Here is a 21,454-nt window from a genome sequence, read left to right as displayed (position 1 = left end):
TCCCCCAGCCCCCCCCCACCCCCCCAAGCTCCACACCCTGTGGCAATGAATACTCAGAGGCTAGAATTACTAACAGAGGTGTGTCACCAACACAGAACAAAGGTTCTTGGACTCTTGACCTTAAAACCCCCTCCAGCCAGATGGGGCCAAGAGCCCACCAGGTCCCTTTGGCGGCCTGCTGCACGGGCTCCCGTCGGCTAAGCGTCTTCTCCTCGATGTCCTATGCAGGCTGCCCAGGCAGAGCTGGGGGAGAAGCTGAGCTGCAGCAGCAAGCATCTTGCAGAGTGCCAGGCCGCCCTGCGGAAGAAGGACGAGGAGGAGGCGGCCCTGCATGAGAGCCTGGACAGGTTAGTTCATGGTCCCCGAGGTGGGGGCTTTGGGGAGGCGGGGGGTGCGCCTGGTGCAGTCACGTAGAAACACAGCTGCTCGTGTTGGGTTAAAGGAGATCTTTTCCAGGAAAAGCCACAGACTCTGAAAGGGCTTTGCCAGAAGCATGTGGCGGAGGGCCGGCAGCCAGCCTCACGTGCCCTGCAGACAACGGCAGAGCCTTTCTCCCGGGGCCTTTTTCTGAGCTCCGGCAGATGCTTTGAGAGAACAGACATGACATAAAAGCTGGGACATGATAACAGTAACGCTAACAGCAAACACTTAAATACTGCCCCAGATGGGGCAGGCACCCTTTAAACACTGTGCATCTGTTTGTCCCTTTTTTTTTTTTAAATGTCTTATTTATTTCAGGAGAGAGAGAGAGAGAGAGAGAGACAGCGTGAGCAGGGGAGGGTCAGAGAGAGAGGGAGTCACAGACTGAAACAGGCTCCAGGCTCCGAGCTGGCAGTCAGTATAGGGCCCGACGCGGGGCTCGAACCCACGAACCGCGAGATCATGACCTAAGCGAAAGTCGGACGCTTAACCGACTAAGCCACCCAGGCGCCCCTCTGTTTGTCCCTTTTATCCTTCCAACAATCCTTTGAGAATGGAGTGATGTCTTATCCCCATTTTATAGACTAGGAAAGTGAGGCTCAGAGGAGTTCAGTCACTTTCCCAGTGTCAGACAGCACATCGGTGAAGGTGGTAGGAGCGCGAGTCAGACCGTTTGGCTCCAGAGTCTGTTTCCTTGACAACCACACGCAAAAGTCCTCAGACAGATGGCTCTGTATCTGGTCTCGTGTTAGGGTACTAGTGTGTGTGTGCGCGCGTGTGTGTTTACCCGCTACCAATGTGACTTGAGCTCTTTCTCTTTCCCGTTGTGACATGAGAGGCTGCGGGCTGGGGGGCGGGGGAGCCTCCCGGCACCTGCCAAAGGTGAGCCATTGTGCCTGGCCCCAGGCCGGCGCAACTTGCTGCAGATGCCATGCTGTGTGTGTGTCTGCACGTGGTGCTGTCCCCCTCCATTGTGACTGTTCTAACCTTGGAGGGTGGCCGCCCTGAGCCTCCTCACCTTCGGGGGGTGGGGACACCATTTGATGATGAGGCCGAGCCAGCCCTGCCTGGGTGCTGGACCCAGTTACCTGTGTGCCCCCAGCAAAGACCGGCACCCCGGCTTGTCCCCAGGCTCGGCCTTCTCTGCCCGTCCCTCGTCGCCTCCCACTGCCCGGCTTCTAGGACGGGCCCAGGCCCAGCGCGGGATCTAGGGCACATTGGGCGTTCAGTAAACCGGACGTGCCGTTCTTCTGTCTGACTCCTCCAGGGTTCAAACCCTGCAGGGCTCTGGCTGCCCAGTCATGTTCACGTGACAATAAAAATAGTAAGAACCCCCTAAGCTGGTGGCATTTACAGAAAACACTGCTGGAACAGTGCTTATGTGTAAGATCGCAGAGCAGTTGTTTCAGCTGCTCCGTGTTGCATAATCCGTCAGCCCAGGATTGGAGTTTAATTTATTCAGTATGTGCATATGTGTGCGCACCCATGGGGTCCTCTCCGTGGACAGTATCTGGTAAACCACTTCCCGACAGCTTTAGACTGGGCTCGGGAAGGCTGGATCCAGTAAAGATTAATTAGTCTCTGCAGGGCCCTCTGTTTCGTGGCGCCTCTGTGAACACCTTGCCGGGCCTCGGGGTGCAGAACCTCCCTGGGAAACCACTGCCCTCGGGGCCACGTGAGCTGCAGGCAGGCGGGGGCAGGACAACCAAGCTTCAGCTCAATGGGGACAAGGGAACAGAGCTCCTGAGGCCTCCAGGTCATCGGGTCAGCGCCTGGCGGTACACGTCAAGCACCCGCTGTGTGCCTGGCACCCGCCTTGCACGCAGAGCCCCGAAGACACCTGGGAGAAGGTCCTCATCCGCGTGCTCACCTCCAGGGAGCTACCCCTGTGTGACTATGTTTTCCTCTTGCAACCCCCCAGCCCCGACCCGTGAACTATACCCATGGAACTTCTCTTATAACCTCCGCCCGGCCTGAAAACCGGACGGTGTGGAGTTAACTCGCCTGCGGTGCTCCCAGCCGCCGGAGGTCACCAGCCCTCCCAGAAGGCCCATTGTATTTGTTGCAGGGGCTGGTGTGGGAAGAGTCTGGGTGTGCCAGGGGGGGTTTGAAGGCCAGGGGGTTGCATAACCTGCCAGTTGGTAGTGCCAAGGGGCGCCCCCGCTGTGAGGGGAAGAGGCTCAGAGGATAGCTGGGGCCCTCGTTACAGGCCTGAGTTACATCCCCAGAGGCCTGGGGGAAGCCGGAAGTAGGTTCCGGTTTCCGCAGTAAACTCCCCACCCCTCCACCAGGACCCAGAAGGAACTTGAAAAAGCCACGACAAAAATCCAGGAGTATTACAATAGACTCTGCCAGGAGGTGACGAGCCGGGAGAAGAACGACCAGAAGATGCTCGCGGACCTGGACGACCTGAATAGAACCAAGCAGTACCTGGAGGAGCGGCTGATCGAGCTGCTCAGGTGAGAGCCGGGGTGAGCAGCTCCCTGCCCCTACCCCTTCCCCCCTACCTGAGCTGGGTTTCTCTTTAAAAAAGTGTAGCTGTTCTTGAAAGGCCTGTCCACGGGAAAGGGGCCCATGTCTGCTTGTGCTGTGTTCTGAAGCCTCCCACACGAGGGTCTGCTCAGGCCCTCGGCAGCTGCGTGCAAGTGGATCTCACCATTCCCACCAGCGCGCAGCTCAGTTTGTTTTCATACTGCCAAGGAAGCGTTTGTCACAACTCTGTGTGCATAGCCACAGGAGGGGCAGTGATGTCTCCTTCCTGTAGGAATCTCTCCATCCCCTCATCCGTCTTTCACGAGCCCTTTTCCCCTTCTCCTCCATCCCACCTCCCCCAGCGCCAGGCCTCCCAAACTCCCGCACCTGCAGGTCGCAGACGGCCATCGTCAGTGTGTGAGCAGGGCCCGGCCGGGTGGGCCCTCGTGACCCAGAGGACACGCGCGCTCCGATCCTGCTGCGGGGTGCCGCGCGGGCGTCGGGCCCAGCCTGCCAGATGGCCTCACCTCTGAGGAGAAGGGGCAAGTCTGGACTTTCACGTAAAATTGGCCTGACTTTTCAAGGTGGAAAGCTGTGCAAAAAATTTTTTAACTTGTTTAAAACGTTTTTTTATTTTATTTAAGGTTGTTTATTTGTTGAGAGACAGAGAGGGAGAGACAGCACAAGCTGGGGAGGGGCAGAGAGAGAGGGGGAGAGAGAGAATCTCAAACAGGCTCCACACTATCAGCACAGAGCCCAACACGGGGCTCGATCCACGAACCGTGAGATCCTGATTTGAGCCGAAATCAAGAGTCGGACGCTCAACCAGCTGGGCCACCCAGGCGCCCCTAAAATCTTAACTTTTTCATATGGAAGTTTGCAAGTATACAAAAACAGGCCAGCCCGGTAGGCCCCAGGTACCTGCCACCCACGTCAGCGTCTGTCACCTGGTGGCCAGGCTCACTTCGTCCAAGTCCCACCATGTCCCTCACCACCCCAGGCTGTTCTGATGCAAATTCCGGATATATTGCTTCATCTCCAGACATTTCAGTACGTGCTTCTCTTAAGATGAGGACTCTCCGTTTCATGCCACCACAGTGTCATCACTGTGCTTAACTGTGCTTCCCAGTGTCACTGAGCATCTAGTCAGTTTCAAATTTTTCCTACTGCCTTACATTTTTTTCTCATGAGGACCTAGGTTAAGGTCCAGACATTGGACGGTGGCATGTTAGGTCTCCCTACTTAGTCTGTGATTTGTCCACCGTCTCTCCAACATTTTTTTTTCTCCACAATTTACTTTTGAGGAAGCTAGGTCATTCACCTGGTCGAGGTTCTCGCCGCCTGGATTTTGCCAATTGCATCTTCACGGCGTCATGTCACACGCTGTCCCGATCTTCATTATTTCCTGTAAATGGTTAGCCAAATGAGCACTGTGATGCTCAGCCCCAACTGCACATTACAGTCCCTGGGGGACGTATTAAACTGACACCCGGGCCCAGTCCTCCCCAGTCCAGCCGAACTGGAATTTCTGGGAGTGGGGCCCAGGCGTGGGTGAGCTAGAATGGAGAACCACTGCTCTACCGGAGGCTCGCTCAGACCCAGATTCAAAATTTTCTCAAGAAGCTTCAGAGCGTTAGTTAATAGTTTGAGTCTTTCCTTCAAGAGCCTCCATAAGATCCGATTAGCCCGTTCCTTGCGATGTTAGCAACCGCGGATGAAGCACTGCCTGAGCCTGCCAGTTCATTTGGGGCTGCAAAATGGGGACGCCAAATTACAACTGCCTGGGAAGTGTAGAACCTCTGCCCACATGTCAGCAGTTTGTGGATACGGTGCCCAGGGCGTTTATGACCTCTGAGCTCACACGTCTTCCCGAGGCATGTGATGGAACAGCCCCACGTTCCAGGATATGGGTCCCTGGCCTCCTGCGGACAGAAGGGATGGGCTGTGGACCCGCAGGGAGGGCGATGCCGGTCCGAGGCATGAGACTTCCTGCTTCCGGACAACCTGACGCTCCCTGAAGAGCCAGTCAGTCCCATGTCCTGGCTTTTATATTTAAGGGGAGAGTCTGTGGATTTGGAGCCCAGCTCGTCACTTTCTCACAGGACCTCGGTGGCTCTGGTGTTACTCTTCGGGGCTGAGGCGCTGCTCGGGCTGCCTTCACCTTAGGATGGTGGCTGGGGCTCCATCTAGGAAAGAACGAAACCTTCCCAGGTCAGAAGGCGTGGTCACAGCAACCCGGAAGCCACCGTGCACCTCTGCCCTGTGCATCAGGCACGTTCTAACACCTGCCAGACCTTTCTGAAACACCCTCCTGTTCTCCCAGTCTTGCATCTAGAGTGCGTAGTGTCTCTCTGAGGAGGAAGGGAAATTAACATTGCACCCGACTTTCAGGCACCGACATCTTAGCTCTTCTCCAATGATTACTTATTCCTTGAACAGACCATAAAAACAGAAAGGTTTCTGAATACATTTACAAATCGTGTGGGCAGTACATCCAAGGCCTTTGGGCTCAGAACACACTGGCTGTCATGTAACTGTGACAGCCTGTTATACCTTAAACTCCAGGTGACTGTGCACACTGTCGTTTAGACCCCTGAGCTGTGGTGACATGTGTGGGTGCTGGCAGCTCTTCGCAGCTGCCGGAACCTCGTATGTGCACCATGGTCTCCTCAGCCTGCACACGCGTGCCGTCAGCTGAGTCTGGGACCGACGCGGGGGACAGATGAGTGTTCCCAAGTAACGTGAATTTTCCTTCCATGTCTTGGGAAATTTTGACTCTGACTTTGGACGTGATTCTGGGATCACCCTGCTGTTTTCATGCATCCTTCTCCGTTTCTGATGTGGCTTTGTCCCAGGGACAAGGATGCTCTCTGGCAGAAGTCCGATGCCCTAGAATTCCAGCAGAAGCTCAGTGCTGAGGAGAGGTGGCTCGGGGACGCGGAGGCGAGCCACTGTCACGACTGCAAGCGGGAGTTCAGCTGGATGGTGCGGCGGCACCACTGCAGGTCAGCGGCCGGGGCCCAGCGTGGGGGCCACAGCCATGGGCCGGGCGCTGCTGTCTGTCTGGGAGGAGCCCATGACCATCTGGTCTTCAGGGAGCCAGGCCAGAGGGTGTATCGGGCCGGGTCCTGACAGGACGCGCAGGGATCCCTAAAGGGGAAGAGGTTTGATACGGGGGTGTGGGCAGAGTCAAGGGGACCCACAGGGCTGTGGAGCAGCTGGAGACCAGCAACCGTCGGCCTCCCTCAGCCTGTGGGGACCAGAGGGGAGACGCGGGGGGCTGAAGCTCTGCTGGGGGACAGACAGCAGAGACCCTCCTAGGGCCCAAAGAGGGGTAGGCAGAAGTACATGTCCACTGGGGCCAAGGCAGGTGGGAAATCATCAGCACAGGCCTGTGGCCCCTTAGAGCCTCTGAACCCCCACGTCGGTGTGTCACAGAAAGTGGGCTCAGCCACATACTTTATCCCCTGCCTCCTGGGACCTTAGGAAATAAAACGTGGCCTCCCAGTTGGGCTTGTCAGGATGGCTTGAATCGGAATCTTACCAAACTGACCGTCAGGCCACCAGGCCAAGCTCCTAAATGGGGCAGAGCCACGTGCAACAAAAGCCGCGTCCTCACGGCCCATGCTTGTTCTACCCCAGGGTCTGCGGCCGCATCTTCTGTTACTACTGCTGCAACAACTATGTCCTGACCAAGCACGGCGGCAAGAAGGAGCGCTGCTGCCGGGCCTGCTTCCGGAAGTTCAGCGACGGCCCCGGCTCCCCTGACAGCGCCAGCTCCGGCACCAGCCAGGGCGAGCCCAGCCCAGCGCTCTCGCCGGCCCGAGCTGGGCCCCAGGCCACCGGAGGACAAGGTCAGGCTCCCGCCCCTGCCCTCCGTGTTCTTAGGCACCACCCCTCCCCTGCCCCACCCGTGGCTGGTCAGCTTAATTCAGTGGTTTCCAGACTCGCGTTAAAGACGTGCTAAAAACGTATTCCACCAACTTGAGACTTTGTTTTTATGTGGTTAGGATTGAAAGAGAATTAAAAAGGGACTAACTTTCTCCTGATACGATTCAGCATTATTTAACGCCAGGTCTGTGCACTTCTTAACTTAGTGTGCCGCCTTGGAAAATACTGTCCCCAGAGCCTCAGCCCCCATAACCCAGCCCTCCCAGCAGAGCAGCCAAGGGCCAGGACATCCTTCACCTTCTCCTTGTGGTTCGCGCTGTCTCTCGGTGGCCAAGGAGGATGTAGTCTCCGTGCCCTCTCACTCTGCTCAGGAAGAGGAAGTGGGATCTGGTCCCTGCAGCTCCTGCTCTGAGCACGACCCAGCAGGGCGGGCCAGGCCGGCCTCCCAGCCACCGCGCTGTGGGTGTAGACTGCCAGAGAGGCAGGGCTGGCGTGGCAGGGGCAGGGGCGAGTCTGGGCGGGGCTTAGGCAGCACCGCTTCCTGACGCCGGTCCCTCTGGGCTCCTCCTTGGCCTCTGCCTGGGGGCAGGTCAGCCAGCCCTCCGAAACCCCCTGAGTTTCTCTTTTGTTTAACTGGATCATCAGGGAGGTTGGCAGCCCCGTTATGTATTTGGGTAGAAAGAACCGCTCAGGGACGGCGGGATGCACTGAACACAGCATTGCTGCATCTTTTTCAAACACGTTTTTAATTTTTCTTTTTTCTAATCTATTTTAAAAAAATTTTTTTTAATGTTATTTTTGAGAGAGAGAGAGAGAGAGCATGCGAACAGGGGAGGGACAGAGAGAGAAGGAGACACAGAATCTGAAGCAGGCTCCAGGCTCTGAGCTGTCAGCACAGAGCCCAATGCAGGGCTTGAATTCATGAACCGTAAGATCATGACCTGAGCTGAAGTCAGATGCTTAACTGACTGAGCCACTCAGGCACCCCCTTAATTTTTTTTTTATTAAATTTCAAGAGTCCTTTATATATTCTGGATAGAACTTATTTATTAGGAATGTGTTTTATAAATACGTTTTTTCCAACCAAAAACCTGTCTTTTCACCTTCTTTCAAATAAGGTGTGTATATATATATACACAAACACACACACACATCTTCCCTATTCATGCGTCAGTTGATGGACATTTGGACTCTTTCCATAATTTGGCTGTTATTGATAGCACTGCTATAAATATTGGAGTACATGTGCCCCTTCAAATCAGCACTCCTGTGTCCTTTTGATAAATACCTAGTAGCGCAGTTGCTGGGCGGTAGAGTAGTTCTATGTTTAATTTTTTGAGGAACCTCCGTACTAGTTTCCAGAGTGGCTGCACCAGTTTGCATTCCCACCAGTAGTGCAAAAGGGTTCCCCTTTCTCTGCATCCTCACTGACATCTGTTGTTTCCTGAGTTGTTAATTTTAGCCATCTGAGAGGTGTGAGGTGGTATCTCATTGAGGCTTTGATTTGTATTTCCCATGGTGTGTGATATTGAGCCTCTTTTCATGTGTCTGTTGGCCATCTGGATGTCTTCTTTGGAAAAGTGGCTATTCATGTCTTCTGCCCATTTCTTCACTGGATTATTTTTGGGAGGAGCTGTTGAGTTTCATAAGGTCTTTATAGATTTTAGATACTAACCCTTTGTGAGATATGTCATTTGCAAATACCTTCTCCCATTTGATCAGTTGCCTAGTTTTGTTGATTGTTGTTGTTTTTTTTTTTTAATTTATTTCTGAGAGAGAGACAGCATGAGCAGGGGAAGGTCAGAGAGAGAGGGAGACACAGAATCCGAAACAGGCTCCAGGCTCTGAGCTAGCTGTCAGCACAGAGCCCAACGCAGGGCTCGAACCCACGAATCGTGAGATCATGCCCCGAGCCAAAGTTGGACGCTTAACCGACTGAGCCACCCAGGCCCCCCTATTGTTTTTTTTTTTTTTCACTCTACAGAAGCTTTTTATCTTGATGAGGTCTCAGTAGTTCATTTTTGCTTTTGTTTCCCTTTACCCCTGGAGAGCTGTCTAGTAAGAAGTAGCTGAGGCTGAGGTCAAAGAGGTTGCTGCCTGTTTTCTCCTGTGGGATTTTGTTGGTTTCCTGTATCCATTTACTTTTAGAATTTAGTTTGTCAACTTCTACAAGAAATCCTGAGGAAATTTTGGTTGAGATTGCACTGAGTCTCTATATTATATTGGGGAGGATTGACATGTTAACAAAATTGAGTCTTCCAATCCATGAACATGGTATAGTTCTCCATTTATTTAAGTCTTCTTTGATCTCTCTCAGTGGATCTCTCTCATTTGGGGCGCCTGATGCTCATTGTCCCTTCCTTCCTCATCCTCCTTCCTTCCCTCTGCCAGCCTCAGAAGGCAGGTTCAGAAGTATGTCTGGGTCTATGGAAAGAAACCAGTCTCTGGTCTCCTTTCTCAGCCTGTGTCTCACGCCCTCATTATGCTCCTCCTAAAGCACAGCCTGTCCCACTAGCCCTGTGGCAGAGCCGGCTGGAAACTTGGAGCTCACGTGAACTGTTCTTGCTTAACAGTCCAGGGATCTCCCCTGTCCTGACTTACAGGCAGGTGTTCCAGCGACGACGGGGCGTGGCACTGTGCCAGAGTTCTGAGGTCACTTGTTTTGATTTCTGACATTTCCTGTCTCCTCATCTATCTGTATTTCTTTTTATCTTTTTTCTTTTTTCTATCTTTCCTTCTGCCTGCCTTTCTTCACCTCAGGCCCACCGTCACATTTTCCATGCTGTATGCGGGAGAGTGCGTGCAGGTGGGGTGGCCGGCACAGGGACATCTATACAGCGTCCTTCCTACTGAGTGGCCTGCAGAGTCAGACGCAAGTTCCCCAGTCAGAAGCACAGTGGCCACTGCCACCTTGGGCAGAGGGAGGGTCTTTCCCATCCCCCAGTGGAAGGAGGTAGAAACACAGGGTCCAAACAGAATCTTGGTTTCTGGATAATAAGTCGTGCTTGTGTTTTGGGGAGCAAAGATTCAGCACCGCAGAAGTGTGTTTACTTTTCTGTTAGGTTCTTTCCTGATGAGGTTTTGACAGGTTTTTTTTTCCCCCTCTGCTCTGAATTAGAGGCCTCTGAGAATATGTAAGAGCTTGAATCTCTTTAAGGCCTGACTGAGGAGCTTCGGAGAAATCTCTTGAATCATATGTTCAGTTGCCCCCGTAGTCCCCACTGCTCCCTGGAATGTCCCAGCGGCTGTCTCTCTCCCATCCAGATAGAGTAGCTGTGTGTTGAGCGGGCACTCAGAGCGTGTCCCGGCGCCCCCTCCCTGTCCTGTGCGTAACCGCATGTGTCTCTCCTCTCCCTGTCCGCCTCTGTGACCCAGGCGTAGACACTGACTGCAGGCTGCCAGACGATGCCGCGTTTGACATCATCACTGATGAGGAGCTGTGCCAGATCCAGGAGTCGGGCTCCTCTCTGCCTGAGACGCCCACCGAAACAGACTCCCTCGACCCGAATGTGCCCGAACAGTGAGTAGGCCTCACCGTTACTTCCTGTGTGCTCCTGGGTGCTAGGCCTTTGTGCCTTCGATGAAAGGACCAGGAAAGTGAGACTTTGGAAGCAGGACTGGCTGTCTTTCCTTAAGGGAAGGCACCTCAGAACAGTGCCCCGGACAGGGTCCTGGGCTTGCGGACGGCCGCCCACCCGCTGCCTCTTCACATGGTCTCCCCTCCACGCGCGTGCACCCCTCGTGTCTCTGTGTCCTGCTCGTCCGTTAGTACTTACCCTCCACAGACCCTCTCGTGTTTCCGGGCCAGCTGGTTTCCAACAAGGTTTGTGAGGAGAGTTTTGCGAAGGCCAATTTTTAAATAATATGACATAACCGCACGAAGTGCCACCATGTTTCAGTGTCAAGAGTTTACGCCAGGGGGACCCATGGGGAAAGGTCAAGCCCCCGCCCCCCACGGCAGCCTTGCCCAGCGTCTCAGTCCCCTGATGTCGGGCTTAAATGCAGTTCCTGCAGCAAAGCACAGACTGTTCAAAAGCCAGGAAAGAATTTGCGCACCCCCCACCCCGGGTCCACTTTCCCTCGAGTTAGGGAGGTTCGTGATGCTCTTGGCCAATACCCGCACGGAGATCTCTGTCCCTCTCTTCCTGCCCAGACCTCAGAGGAGGGCTAGGGTTAGTCAGCCAGGATCTCTGCCGTGAGGGAGGAGGTGTCTAGAGCCCTCACGGAGCGCTCAGGGCAGGAGACTTTAGGCTTAGAGATCACCCTCCACATGCCTCTGTTCTTTGACTAGAGGGTGACTGGACTCTCGTGCCGTAGCCTCGTGGAGAGAGCCCCCAGGCCCCCCAGCCCGTCGGCCCCAGTGTGCTGCTGCTTCCGTGGCCTTGGACCCGCCCGCCTCCCCTCCTGAAGCCCCCCGACCCCACAGCCTGCAGGGTTCCCCCAAGGGCACTGAGCCACTCAGCACCATCCCCTGGCAGCCGCACTCCCTGCCAGGCGGTAGGTGGTGAGGGGAGCAGGGCCAGGCGCTCCGGGCCTGGGACGGCCTTTGGCTGTCGCCTGCAGGACAGAGTGACCCCCTGCAACTCCCTCTTTCCCTCACCCCTCAGCTTGCCCTTTCCCAGTGAGAACAAAACCAGAAGGCACTCTGACCGCTGACAGATACCTGTGTTTCAGTCCTGGGGAATCAGGAAGTGTTCCAGGGATGGGAAGCGGCCGGCTTGCTGCCCCACATCCCCAGCGTGGCTCCGGGCCTGGCGGGAGCCTGCAGCGCCTGCGCCCCCACCCCATCAGCTAAGGGCCTGCAGCCTCACCCGCTGCCTCTGGGCATCAGAGATGACCCAAGTGTCTCTGGCAGCTTTGTCGTCCGTTCTTTCTCTTCCTAAGTCTAAGAGCAGTCAAACACCAGACCCCTGAGGAAGCACGGGCCGTCTCGAGCCCTGCATTTGTGTCAGCCTCCCTGATGGAAAACTTAGAGAAAGAAATCAGTTTCAAAGTAGGAAGGGATGGAACACCGGGTGTGTCCACATCCACGGGGGAAAGAAGGCTGCCTGGAGGCGGTGTTGTTGACAGCCACTCTGCCCAGCACCCTCCCTGTGTGGCTGCCTCCGCGTGTGGCCTCACTCGGCCCCTGTCCAGCCCTTCAAGCCTTAGGGATTATGGTTCTCATGTTACAGGCAAAGCGGCTGAAGCCTCAGGAGGCTGGATAAGCCGCTCCAGGGCACGGGGTTGTAAGTGTCAGCACCAGCCTTTGTGCCAAGAACCCCTCCCTCCGTCCACAGCCTTGGGTTCCTTCTGAAGAGTTCATTTCTCTTCTTGGGGCCCCATGTCCCTGTGCGCACATCAGAAGCCTGTCCACTCCCCACCGCGCCGCAACGTGTACACGCTCTGAGGGTAATGAAGTTGTCTGCCTCGCCCCTCCTGGCAGTGAGGGGACAGGCACAGGTCCCCACGCCCCTGAGCAATCTCCCACTGGCCCCCACACGTGGCTCAGAGCTAGGATGGTGGCGAGAAACAGAAGCACAGCCCCTCACCTGGGAGGAAAGGTGGCACTCTTCAGAGCCCTCCAGGTAGGCCTGTCTACACCCACTGTCTACACTCAGCCAGGCCCTCGCTCGGCCTTCTCCAGGGGCCAAGTGTCCATCTGTGCTCGGCACCGAGAAGGCAGGCAGGAACGGGAAGAAAACTCTTGTCCACCAGCAGCAGGGCTGGGCCTTGGGTCCCTTGGCCTCCGCTCCGCTTCCACCCTGGCCTGGCCTCCCCCTCTGGTCACCAGATGAGCAGCTATGTGGCCGTGAAGAGCTTGAGCTCTGGACTCAGACACCTGGTCAGAGCATGAGCTGCCCCCTCCAGGTTCCGCGGCCTTCTGAACTCAGTTCCCTCCCCTAGAAGAGAGGGGGACCATCCTCCTCGGGGACCGGTAGGAAGATTGGCTGAGAAGGGCGTGTGGGGACCATCTGCCTCGGGGACCGGTAGGAAGATTCGATGAGAAGGACGTGTGTAAAGCGCCAAGCCCATGCATGGCACCTGAGTGGCCTCCCATGGAGGTGCCTGGTTCTGTGATGTTCCGTGTGTCTTGTGATGCCGAGCCAGGCCCGTTTCCTTCCTGCTTATTCCTAGTACCCCAGTACTTCTCCAAGGAAAACCTCTCCCGGTGCCCAATGACACTGAGCTAAACCCGAGACTGTCCCTGAACCACCGGGCGCCTTTGCCAGTAATTGCTTTATAACTTGTACTTCCTGGTCACAGTGCCTTGCGGGGCTGTGGTGAGTTGAGCACCAGCCAGGAGATGCGATGCCTGTATCTCAGAAACAAAATGAGAACAGGATATGGTAATAATGGTTACGGTTAGAAAGCCACCTTGTGCTCAGGTTAACCCGGCGGCTCCGCCTTCCTGAGGAGGACAGAGCCGGCGGGTACCTTGAGACCATCCGCTGCAGGAAACGCCAACACTTGGGGACAGAGAGAGAGTCCGTTCACCAGAGTCCTAGCCCCGGCTGTGCTGCGTGAGCTCTGAACCAGTCTCCTCACCTGAAACATGGGGATGCGGGTGCCAGGCCTCCCACTGCCCGGCGTTGGGAGTTACCACGGACCGCGGAGGACCGGGCACATGAAAGAGGCACTGCCCGGGGGACCCCTTGGTGGAGGAGGCCAGAGCAAGCACCCCCTCTGCTCCTGGACCCCGCCAGCAGGGCGGCTTCAGCTGTTTCTTCCCCGCAGCTCCAACTCCTCCATCCAGAATGCTCACTGAGATCACCTGGGCCTCTGGCTCCCAGGCGGCCCCTGGAATCAGAGGCGCCCCCTGTTCGCCACATGTCCTTGCAGCCTTCCGGGACCTCTAGGCCCGCGGAGGGTCGGGCACACGGTGAGGGAGTGGCTTGCCCCCAGGCCCCGAGGCCACGCCAAGGCAGCCCGGCCCGCCCTTCTGCAGCCCCCACCACCTGCGTCCCATCGTGTGCGGGTGCGTGTGAGCAGCGGCAGGGGGAGGAGCAGAGCAGGAATGAGGCCAGGAGCCAGGCTTCGTGGGGCTGTTGTGTGGACAGGACGAAGTCAGGACGCAACGGCCCTCTGTTACCTATGTGGGCCGTGCTGGCCTCTGTTGCCAGCGCTGCTGTGTCCCCAGGGGAGGGCCTAGAAAAACCCCAGCTCTCAGGTGCAGCAGACGGGCCCAGAGAGTCTAGGGCCAGGGAGTGACTGAGAACACAGGGAAGGTAAAGGAAGAGTCGGCTGTTGTGCTGTTCCCGTTTTCCTAAGGCGTAGAAGGAGGGGCACAGCCTTTGTGCAGGGGGCCTGGAGAGAGGGCCGATGACCAAGGCCTGGGGGAGGGGGGCTGGGTACAGCCCGACGGGTGCCTGGCCTTGTGGGCTCAGCCTGGCAGGCCCTGGCTAGGGAGACCCCAGCGGCCCCGGCAGCCACCCCTCTGTTGCCTCGGCCACGCAGCCCCCAGCGCGGCCCCAGCGAGCGCCGTCCGGGCCTCACGAGCGCTCCTGGAGGGAGGGCTGCCCGTGGCCAGCGCTGTGGAGGCTGAGCAGCTCCCCCGAGCATGTGCAGGCCCGAGCGGGCCCGAGCCCGGGTCTGAGTGACCCGGAGCCCTGCTTTGCCCGTCACGCCACACAGCTTCCCGTGCGGAGGTGCGGTGGGGCCCCCAGCTTCCTGCCTCTTCACGTCCTCCTTTCCAGGTGGGGCCTCTGTCTCGTTCTGGGGAAGTGAGGGGCTGGGGGCCCCTGTGTCAGAGGTGCTAAGCCTTAAGGTGAACACACGGGGAGGGGAGGGGGGTAAAAGAAACTCCTATTTTGAAGCCGGTGTGTTTGTTTGTTTGTTTTTTCCTGTTGCTTTTTTATTTTGGTGTTTGAAGCCAATTTAAAGAAGATAAAATACAGCCTTATCACCGCAGAAAGGGCAGATTTTGTGTGCGAGGAAGCTCTCAGTCCACGGGGCCTGTGTACAGTGAGGCCACTGCCCTCCAGGGTGCATTTAGGCACAAGTGCGAGACGGTAGGAGGGTCCCGTGGGCCCTGTGAGGCCCGGCCTGGGCGCAGCTGGACCAGGGTGTGGGTGGCACGCCGGGAACCCCTCCCGTGCCTTGCCAACTCCCCTAGACAGGCCTGCGGCTTCCGCGTGCCGCTAGGTCTTGAGCTGCCATGGCCGTCTTTGGGGCCCTCCCACCCCTGAATGCACACCACTGTCCCAAGGCGCCCCCCACACCAGCCCCCAGAAGCCGGGGCACTCCTGGCCCGTGTCTCACCAAAACAGAAGAGATTACGAGATTACCAGCTGCTCAGGCTCACCGGTGAGAACCAGGGCTAGGACTCCATGTCCAGCCCCCACCGCCGCACCACTGAGCCAGGTCCCGCCCAGCACCCTGCCTGTGGGCTCCAGCTCTCTCTCACTGTAGGTGATTGGGCCCCTCCATTTTTGGTGAGTGGTTTTGCAAAGCATGAGCCTGAAAGGCAACTTTAAGCCAATTGAGCAGATCGCTACTGGGATCTAATAAACATACACAAGTGTCTGACATTTAGAACTGCTTCATCGTGTGACCATATTGTGGAGGTGACACAAATGTACCTCACATTTTGGGCAGGAGGTTGAAAGCCACAGTGAAGGAACGTTATCACTGGTATATTCCATTTCCTTGATAGAGCCGTGCCCTCAAAGTTTACAATTTTAACTGCTTTCCCCATGCTCTGAGCTCAGAAGTAATCACTTCTAGTATGCTCCAAGCATACTGCATTTAAAGTAAAATGTGCCTAGGGATAAACACAGCTTGGAGACTTTAAAAAGGGTTTTATTTCGTAGTCGTGAAAATCATATGCCGTTTGACATGCGTGTGTTCGTATCCTATCTACCCCGATACATGATTTATCTGCATGCGAGCATGTCGGGCGTCGGACAGTTTGGCTTTCAAATGAGCACACCCACCCAAAAATCCATTTCAGAAGTGCTTCTGAGATCCATGAGAGTCGGGAACTCTGCACGTTTTCCTGGCATTCTGTGCACCGCTGAGATCCTCAGTCGACTAATTCATTTGGGCCCATTCATGCCTCCTGGTGTGCCTCCTCCCAAGATTAATCAAAAAGAATATAAGTGTCTCTCTCTATAAAGGCGCAACCCCAAGGTGAGGCAGAACCTGATCTCATTTCTGTCGGGTGCCTGGCGATTGAGGGCTGAGCCAGACGGACCAGCCCTCGTTGTCCCGGCTGTTCCGATCTCCCTGCTTCCCAGTGGCCAGAAGAATCTTCTATACTGGGGAGCCTGGAGTATCACCTGCCCCCAGCAGCTTTGCAGGCCATGCTCCCCTCCTCAGCGTCCAGTCCCAGCCCCTACGAAGGAGAGCCTAAGGTCTCAAGGGTCACTCTTCATTCCCTTGACAGCATTCTTGGGGAGGGAGGAAGGAAAGTCCTTCTAGGTTTTAGAGCGCTGCCCCCCCAACCCTGAGCTTTAGGCCTGAGGGTTCGAGAATAGAGCGGAGTGTGTTCATGCCCAAGAAGCAGGGTCCTACGCCACCTGCTATTTGCCTTCTCCGTGACAATGAGCAAGCCATAAACCAAGCCTTCCTCGTCACGTCCAGAGCACATGGCCCCACTGCTGTATGCTCCGAGTGGCTCTCCGAGCCCCAGGCGGGACCTACAGCTGGAACATGCTGGTGGCCTCCACGTGATGAGAGGCAGAGCAGGTCTTGGAGGCCTCCTCGGAAGACTTCCACTGACTTGAGGCGCCCAGGTAAGGGGGGCAGCCAAGGTCTTTCATGAGCTTCCAGAAGTTCCTCCGAAACTTCAAGCCAACGAAGGCATAGAGCACGGGATTCAGGCAGGCCCGCAGGTAGGCGATGGCCTCCGTCACGGTGATGGCGTAGTGGAAGCTGGTCATGGTGTGGTACTCCCAGCTCGTGCTGCGGATGAGCTTCACCAGGTTGAAGGGCGTCTGGGTCAGCAGGAACACAGCCACCACCAGGAAGATGACCTTCAGAGACTTGTGCTTCTTGAAGCCTCGGGCGCGAAGCAGCGTCTTGACAATGACCGAGTAGCAGAACACCATGGTGAGCAGGGGCAGGAAGAACCCCAGTGTCATCTGGGTGGCAAGGACCACCGTGGAAATCTCCTCGTTGTGATAACCACAGACGAGCTTGTCGAGATAGAGGACGTTGCCGTAGATGATCTGCGGCAGGGAAAGCAGCAGGGAGGTCAACCAGATGAACACGCAGATGGCCTTGCCCCAGACCATCCGCCTCCCCTGCTGGTTGTAGGCCTTGGTGGCCCGAACCACCGCAATGAAGCGGTCTATGGTGATGCAGGTAAGGACGAGCATGGACGTGTAGAAGTTCAAAGTGTAGATGCCCAGCAGGGTTTTGCACATGACGGTGCCGAAGGCCCACTCGTGGATGCTCGCGTAGGCCCAGAAGGGCAGGGTGCAGACAAACACCAGGTCGGCCAAGGGCAGGTTCATCAGGAACACGTCCGTCAGACTCTTCAGCTTCTGGTAGAAGATGTAGATGACGAGCACCAGCACGTTCCCCACCAGGCCACACATGAACACCCCCAGGTACATGCAGGGCAGGAAGACCTTGCGGAACTCCAGGAAGCGCTCGTGCCCCTCGCTGCTGTCGTTGGATGTGTTGAAGAAGCCGGGGTCCACGTAGTCCTCCTCCGCCATGACGGACGTCTGGCCAACACCTGGGAGGCACACACAGGGACTCTGAGCAGGGCCGAGGGGGGACAGCTCCTGTCCTCCCACAGCCCTGCTGCTCCACTTTTAGGGGGCACACAGGCCTCTCCTGAACCCACCTGAATCCAGACAGTGGAGCTGAGGAGCGATTGGCCCGAGAGCCACCCTTAATTAGCCCGAAAATTCTGAGGCTCTCACCCAACCTCAGGGACATGACTGACCCCCACGCACTATCCGTAAAATCCTGTGCCAACTGGTCTTGAAGGCAGAGGTCACCACGTGCTGGAGTGTGGGCAGAACTGCAGAACTGCTTTCTTTTTGTTTTTTACTTTTTTTTTTTAATGTTTATTTTTGAGAGACAGACAAACAGAGCACAAGCAGGGGAGGAGCAGAGAGAGAGGGAGACACAGAATCTGAAGCAGGCTTCAGGCCCTGAGCTGTCAGCACAGAGCCCGACATGGGGCTCAAACTCAAACTGCAAAATCATGACTTGAGCTGAAGTTGAAGTTTAACCGACTGAGCCACCCAGACGCCCCGAGAAACGCTCTCTCATAGGCAGGCCTGGCTTCATCCGCCCATCCTGTGCCTCATTTCTGTGGAATTAGACCCCTGAGCTGCTAACTGTGGAAGCTAAGGTGCGTATCCCCTTCCCTGGGGGCTCCACCGTTGAGAAGACTTCTGCAGACCAGCAGGGGCTCCCAGGAGGACCGGGACCTTTCCGCCTGGGTAGACAGCCCATCCTGTCTTTTCTCGCCCTCTGCTGCCCAGATTCAGGCACTGGGGAAAGGGGCGTGGGAAGCGGCGGGCTGCCCGGCACCGTGGCTGAGCCGGTCACGGCCAGGGCCAGGACCAGGACAGGGCAGCTCTCTGCCTAGCCCCGCCCCTCATCGCCTGTCACACGACACTCCACCCCCAGAGCGTGGTTTCCTGAAGGCTTCTTGATCTCCAGGAACCTCTTAAATGGAACATTTCCCCAGAAGGGAACATTACTTAGGTTTTGTGACTGGCATTCTTGCCCACGGGGTCTCCTTGAACCAATGGAAGGTCCACTTGCGATGGGCCGCCGAATGGGTGGGCTCCGGCAGTGGGGCCTGCGGCCAGCCTTGCAGTAAGGCGGGCGGGGAAGGGACCACAGAGCCGCCTGTCTTGCCTGGGGCTCGCGGCCTTTTAAGGCCGTCACCTCCCCCTGCCCTATGACCCTGCCCAGGAGCACAGACAGGACGCGAGGAGCTTGGGAGCAGAGGCGCAGAGGCGGCTGTGGCAGCACCAGCCCTGCGGGCCAGGTCACTGACCTGCAGATAGCACGCATGCAGAGGCTCGTTTCCGGTGACCCAGGGCCATGCCTAGCTAGCACCTCAAGAAGGTGTTATTTGGCTTAGTGAAGGCAGAATGTCAGCCAGCCAGACAAGGGCACATACAAGGAGAGAGCATGCCTTCCTTTCTGATCGGCTTGACAGTTCCTCATCCTCACTGGAGATGGTGGCAGCCCTGGCGCTGCCGCCTCTGTCCTCCTGGGGACACAGTGCCCTTTCTCTCCAAGGAGGAGCCTCTCCTTTGGGATAAGATGCCTCAGTGAAAAGCCCCTGCCCTTCGAGCCACAAGATGAGGATGTGTGTGTGTTCTTGCTTCACGCGGGGACGAAAACACTTTTTTCATCACCTAGCACACGCACCGGGTGGCTTTGCTCTCCTTAACATCCCACCTCCATTATTGCCTGACTTCCTCTGGCCTTTTTATAAGAAAATCCCCTTGACGCTGGCATTACACGTTTCCTTGAAGGGCCCCTGCAGATTCACTTGTGCCAATCAGCAAACTTGGTGCTAACATTGTGACCGCACAGTTCTGTGCAGATTGAATGACTAAAAATGAGTTTCCCTCCTAGAAATGTTAAAATCATTCATCTCTTTGTCTTGAGTAGCCGAAACCCTGTGTTGATCTATCTATGCAACTTTTTTTTTTTTAAGTAACATTGTATTCTGCTTTGAATGCAGTGTAAATGACTGATACTAAATAAATTAGCAAGTTACAATCCAGACAGAAAACAGAATATAGCCCGAACGTTTAGGAAGTGCTTTTCATAATCCTGGGGGAGGCAGCACGCTTAAATTGCTCACACCAGTGACCACAAAGTAACTGCACGGTTAGCAGTGGCTGTTAAAGTATTCCAATGAGTGGAAGACCAAGAGAATGTAGAATTGCTCATGATTCTTAACTTTGATCATAAACCCCTTTGAGAATCTCCTAAAAGCTGCAGGCCTTTTCCTCAGATGTGCACAGTAAGTTCTGAGGCTTGTAAGCCCCTTGAGTCCCTCTGCCGTGTACTCTGGGGACCCTTGATGAGCTCTATGGTTTTGACTATATATGTATATATATATACACATATGTACATTGATTATACACACGCATGCACACACACACACACACACACACATATGTAGGCTCTACACCCAACATGAGGCTTAAACTCACAACCCTGAGATCAAGAGTTGCATGCTTCACGACTGAGCCAGCCAGGTGCCCCAATTTTGACTAATATGTTTTAAAACATTAAAAAAAACAAAACAAAACCCAGAAATGATCAGTAGGCTTGCTGTGGAATTAGGGATGACTTCTTGCCCTTCCCCCTTTATGTTCCTCTCTCCTTTCCTGAGGTTTCTGCAGTGGTACATTGACTTACACCGAGAACAGAAAATAGCCAGCCACCTGAGAGAGCGGCTTGTGTTGTAAGTTACAATGCAAAAGAAATGAAAACAGAGAACAAGAGATTATTCTGTAACCAGATGTGGACAGTGGCCAGGCACCCCTGGTCTCCCGGGGAGAGGGTGCCCCCAGCGCCGTCAGCTTATAAGCCCAGACCGTGTGCCCAGAACCACGTTCAGTCATGCCCACAGTTCTCTATTGCGGGGCAGAGGTAGAATTCGAACCAAGAGCTGCCAGGCCCAGAAGTCCGGGCGTTTACGCCGTACTGCGCCGCAGGCAGGAATCAGAGGCCCCCGGTGAGCCGGGGTAGCCCCTGCCTTTGTAACTCAAAAGAAGACAAGTGACTCACCAGCGGAGAGGCGCTGTCGATTTATTGCAGCACTGAGCTCGTTCACAGCACCGAGGTCTGCCTCTACCTCTCTGTGATGTGGTCCGTGTTTCCGTCGAATATCTTCTGAGAGCCCTTGGCTGGTGATCATGAGAGACGCGCCTGCCCCCTGCCTCGTACATCAGAATCCACATGACCAGCCTACACCCATGGAATTTGGGAGGTCAGATCTCCGATGCCCTGCCCCCCTGCTGCCTGGCCGTGGACGTAATCATCTGTCAGAACTTGAGAGAGTTTCGTTTGTAAACGGAAGGGGACCAATAAGCAGGTCTGAGCCCGGCAGCCCACGGAAGGCGGTGGCTTCCACCACCCTAAATTTGTGCCCTAAAATTACTTCATTCACTAGTCCTGTCTCTTTGGAAGTGCTTGGGTCTGGACCGCTGCAAAGCGCGTGCTGTGGCCTGGGTTCTGGGTACACGTGATCCTCGCTCGCAGCAGCCCTGCAAAGTCCGTCTTATCCCCACTTTATAGATGGAAACACTGAGGACCCCAGCCACAATAACAGCCCCGCGTGCACATAGCTCAAAACAGGCACTGCCAGGACACAAACTCAGGGCTCTGTCATTGCCAGGCCAGTGGGCCGGAGGGCCTGATGCAGCCCTCCCCGCCAAACCCACACGGCTTGCACACCCGGCTTCTCCTGGCTACAGTCCTCTGACTCCCCGAGGTTGCCCCCACTCCTGGAACTCCCCAGATACCGGCCACCTAGTTGATCTCTGACCCAGAAATGCTGACACTTCTGGGGAAGAACGCCGGGGAGGCAGGAGCCGCAGGAATGCCTGCCAGGGCCACGTTCCCCAGCTCCTTACTCCGGGGAAGGGCTGCTGCATAGAGGCGTGGACTCCATTTGTGCTCTCCCAGAAGCAATGACTCTCGTGCCAAGTCACCGAGCCTCCCCACCCCCACCCCATGCAACCCTCTCCCT

The 21,454-nt window shown here is 55.8% G+C and overlaps 2 protein-coding genes across 2 annotated transcripts in view; one reads left to right on the top strand and one right to left on the bottom strand.

Moving 5' to 3' along the window:
- FYCO1 (FYVE and coiled-coil domain autophagy adaptor 1) overlaps positions 1 to 21,454 on the top strand; it is a 69,801-nt gene that overhangs the window by 28,825 nt on the left and 19,522 nt on the right. The window contains exons 10-14 of the mRNA XM_077776923.1: positions 229 to 347; positions 2,712 to 2,879; positions 5,748 to 5,897; positions 6,535 to 6,746; positions 10,159 to 10,303. Of these exons, the coding sequence (XP_077633049.1) occupies positions 229 to 347; positions 2,712 to 2,879; positions 5,748 to 5,897; positions 6,535 to 6,746; positions 10,159 to 10,303 (794 nt within the window). The remainder of the gene's footprint in view (positions 1 to 228; positions 348 to 2,711; positions 2,880 to 5,747; positions 5,898 to 6,534; positions 6,747 to 10,158; positions 10,304 to 21,454) is intronic.
- On the bottom strand, positions 15,549 to 20,558 carry CXCR6 (C-X-C motif chemokine receptor 6). Its single transcript, XM_077777142.1, has 2 exons — positions 20,491 to 20,558; positions 15,549 to 17,449 (listed from the first exon to the last, which is right to left on the bottom strand). The coding sequence occupies exon 2, from the start codon at positions 17,427 to 17,429 to the stop codon at positions 16,404 to 16,406; it is 1,026 nt and encodes a 341-aa protein (XP_077633268.1). The 5' UTR covers positions 17,430 to 17,449; positions 20,491 to 20,558; the 3' UTR covers positions 15,549 to 16,403.

The sequence above is a fragment of the Crocuta crocuta genome, unplaced genomic scaffold (assembly GCF_008692635.1).
Source record: "Crocuta crocuta isolate KB4526 unplaced genomic scaffold, BGI_CrCroc_1.0 scaffold77, whole genome shotgun sequence".
NCBI lineage: Eukaryota > Metazoa > Chordata > Mammalia > Carnivora > Hyaenidae > Crocuta > Crocuta crocuta.
This window is presented reverse-complemented; position numbering and strand designations above follow the sequence as displayed.

What these genes read in the sequence shown, in the direction of transcription:
- CXCR6 (XM_077777142.1), bottom strand. Translation starts at nt 17,429, where the DNA reads ATGGCGGAGGAGGACTACGTGGACCCCGGCTTCTTCAACACATCCAAC.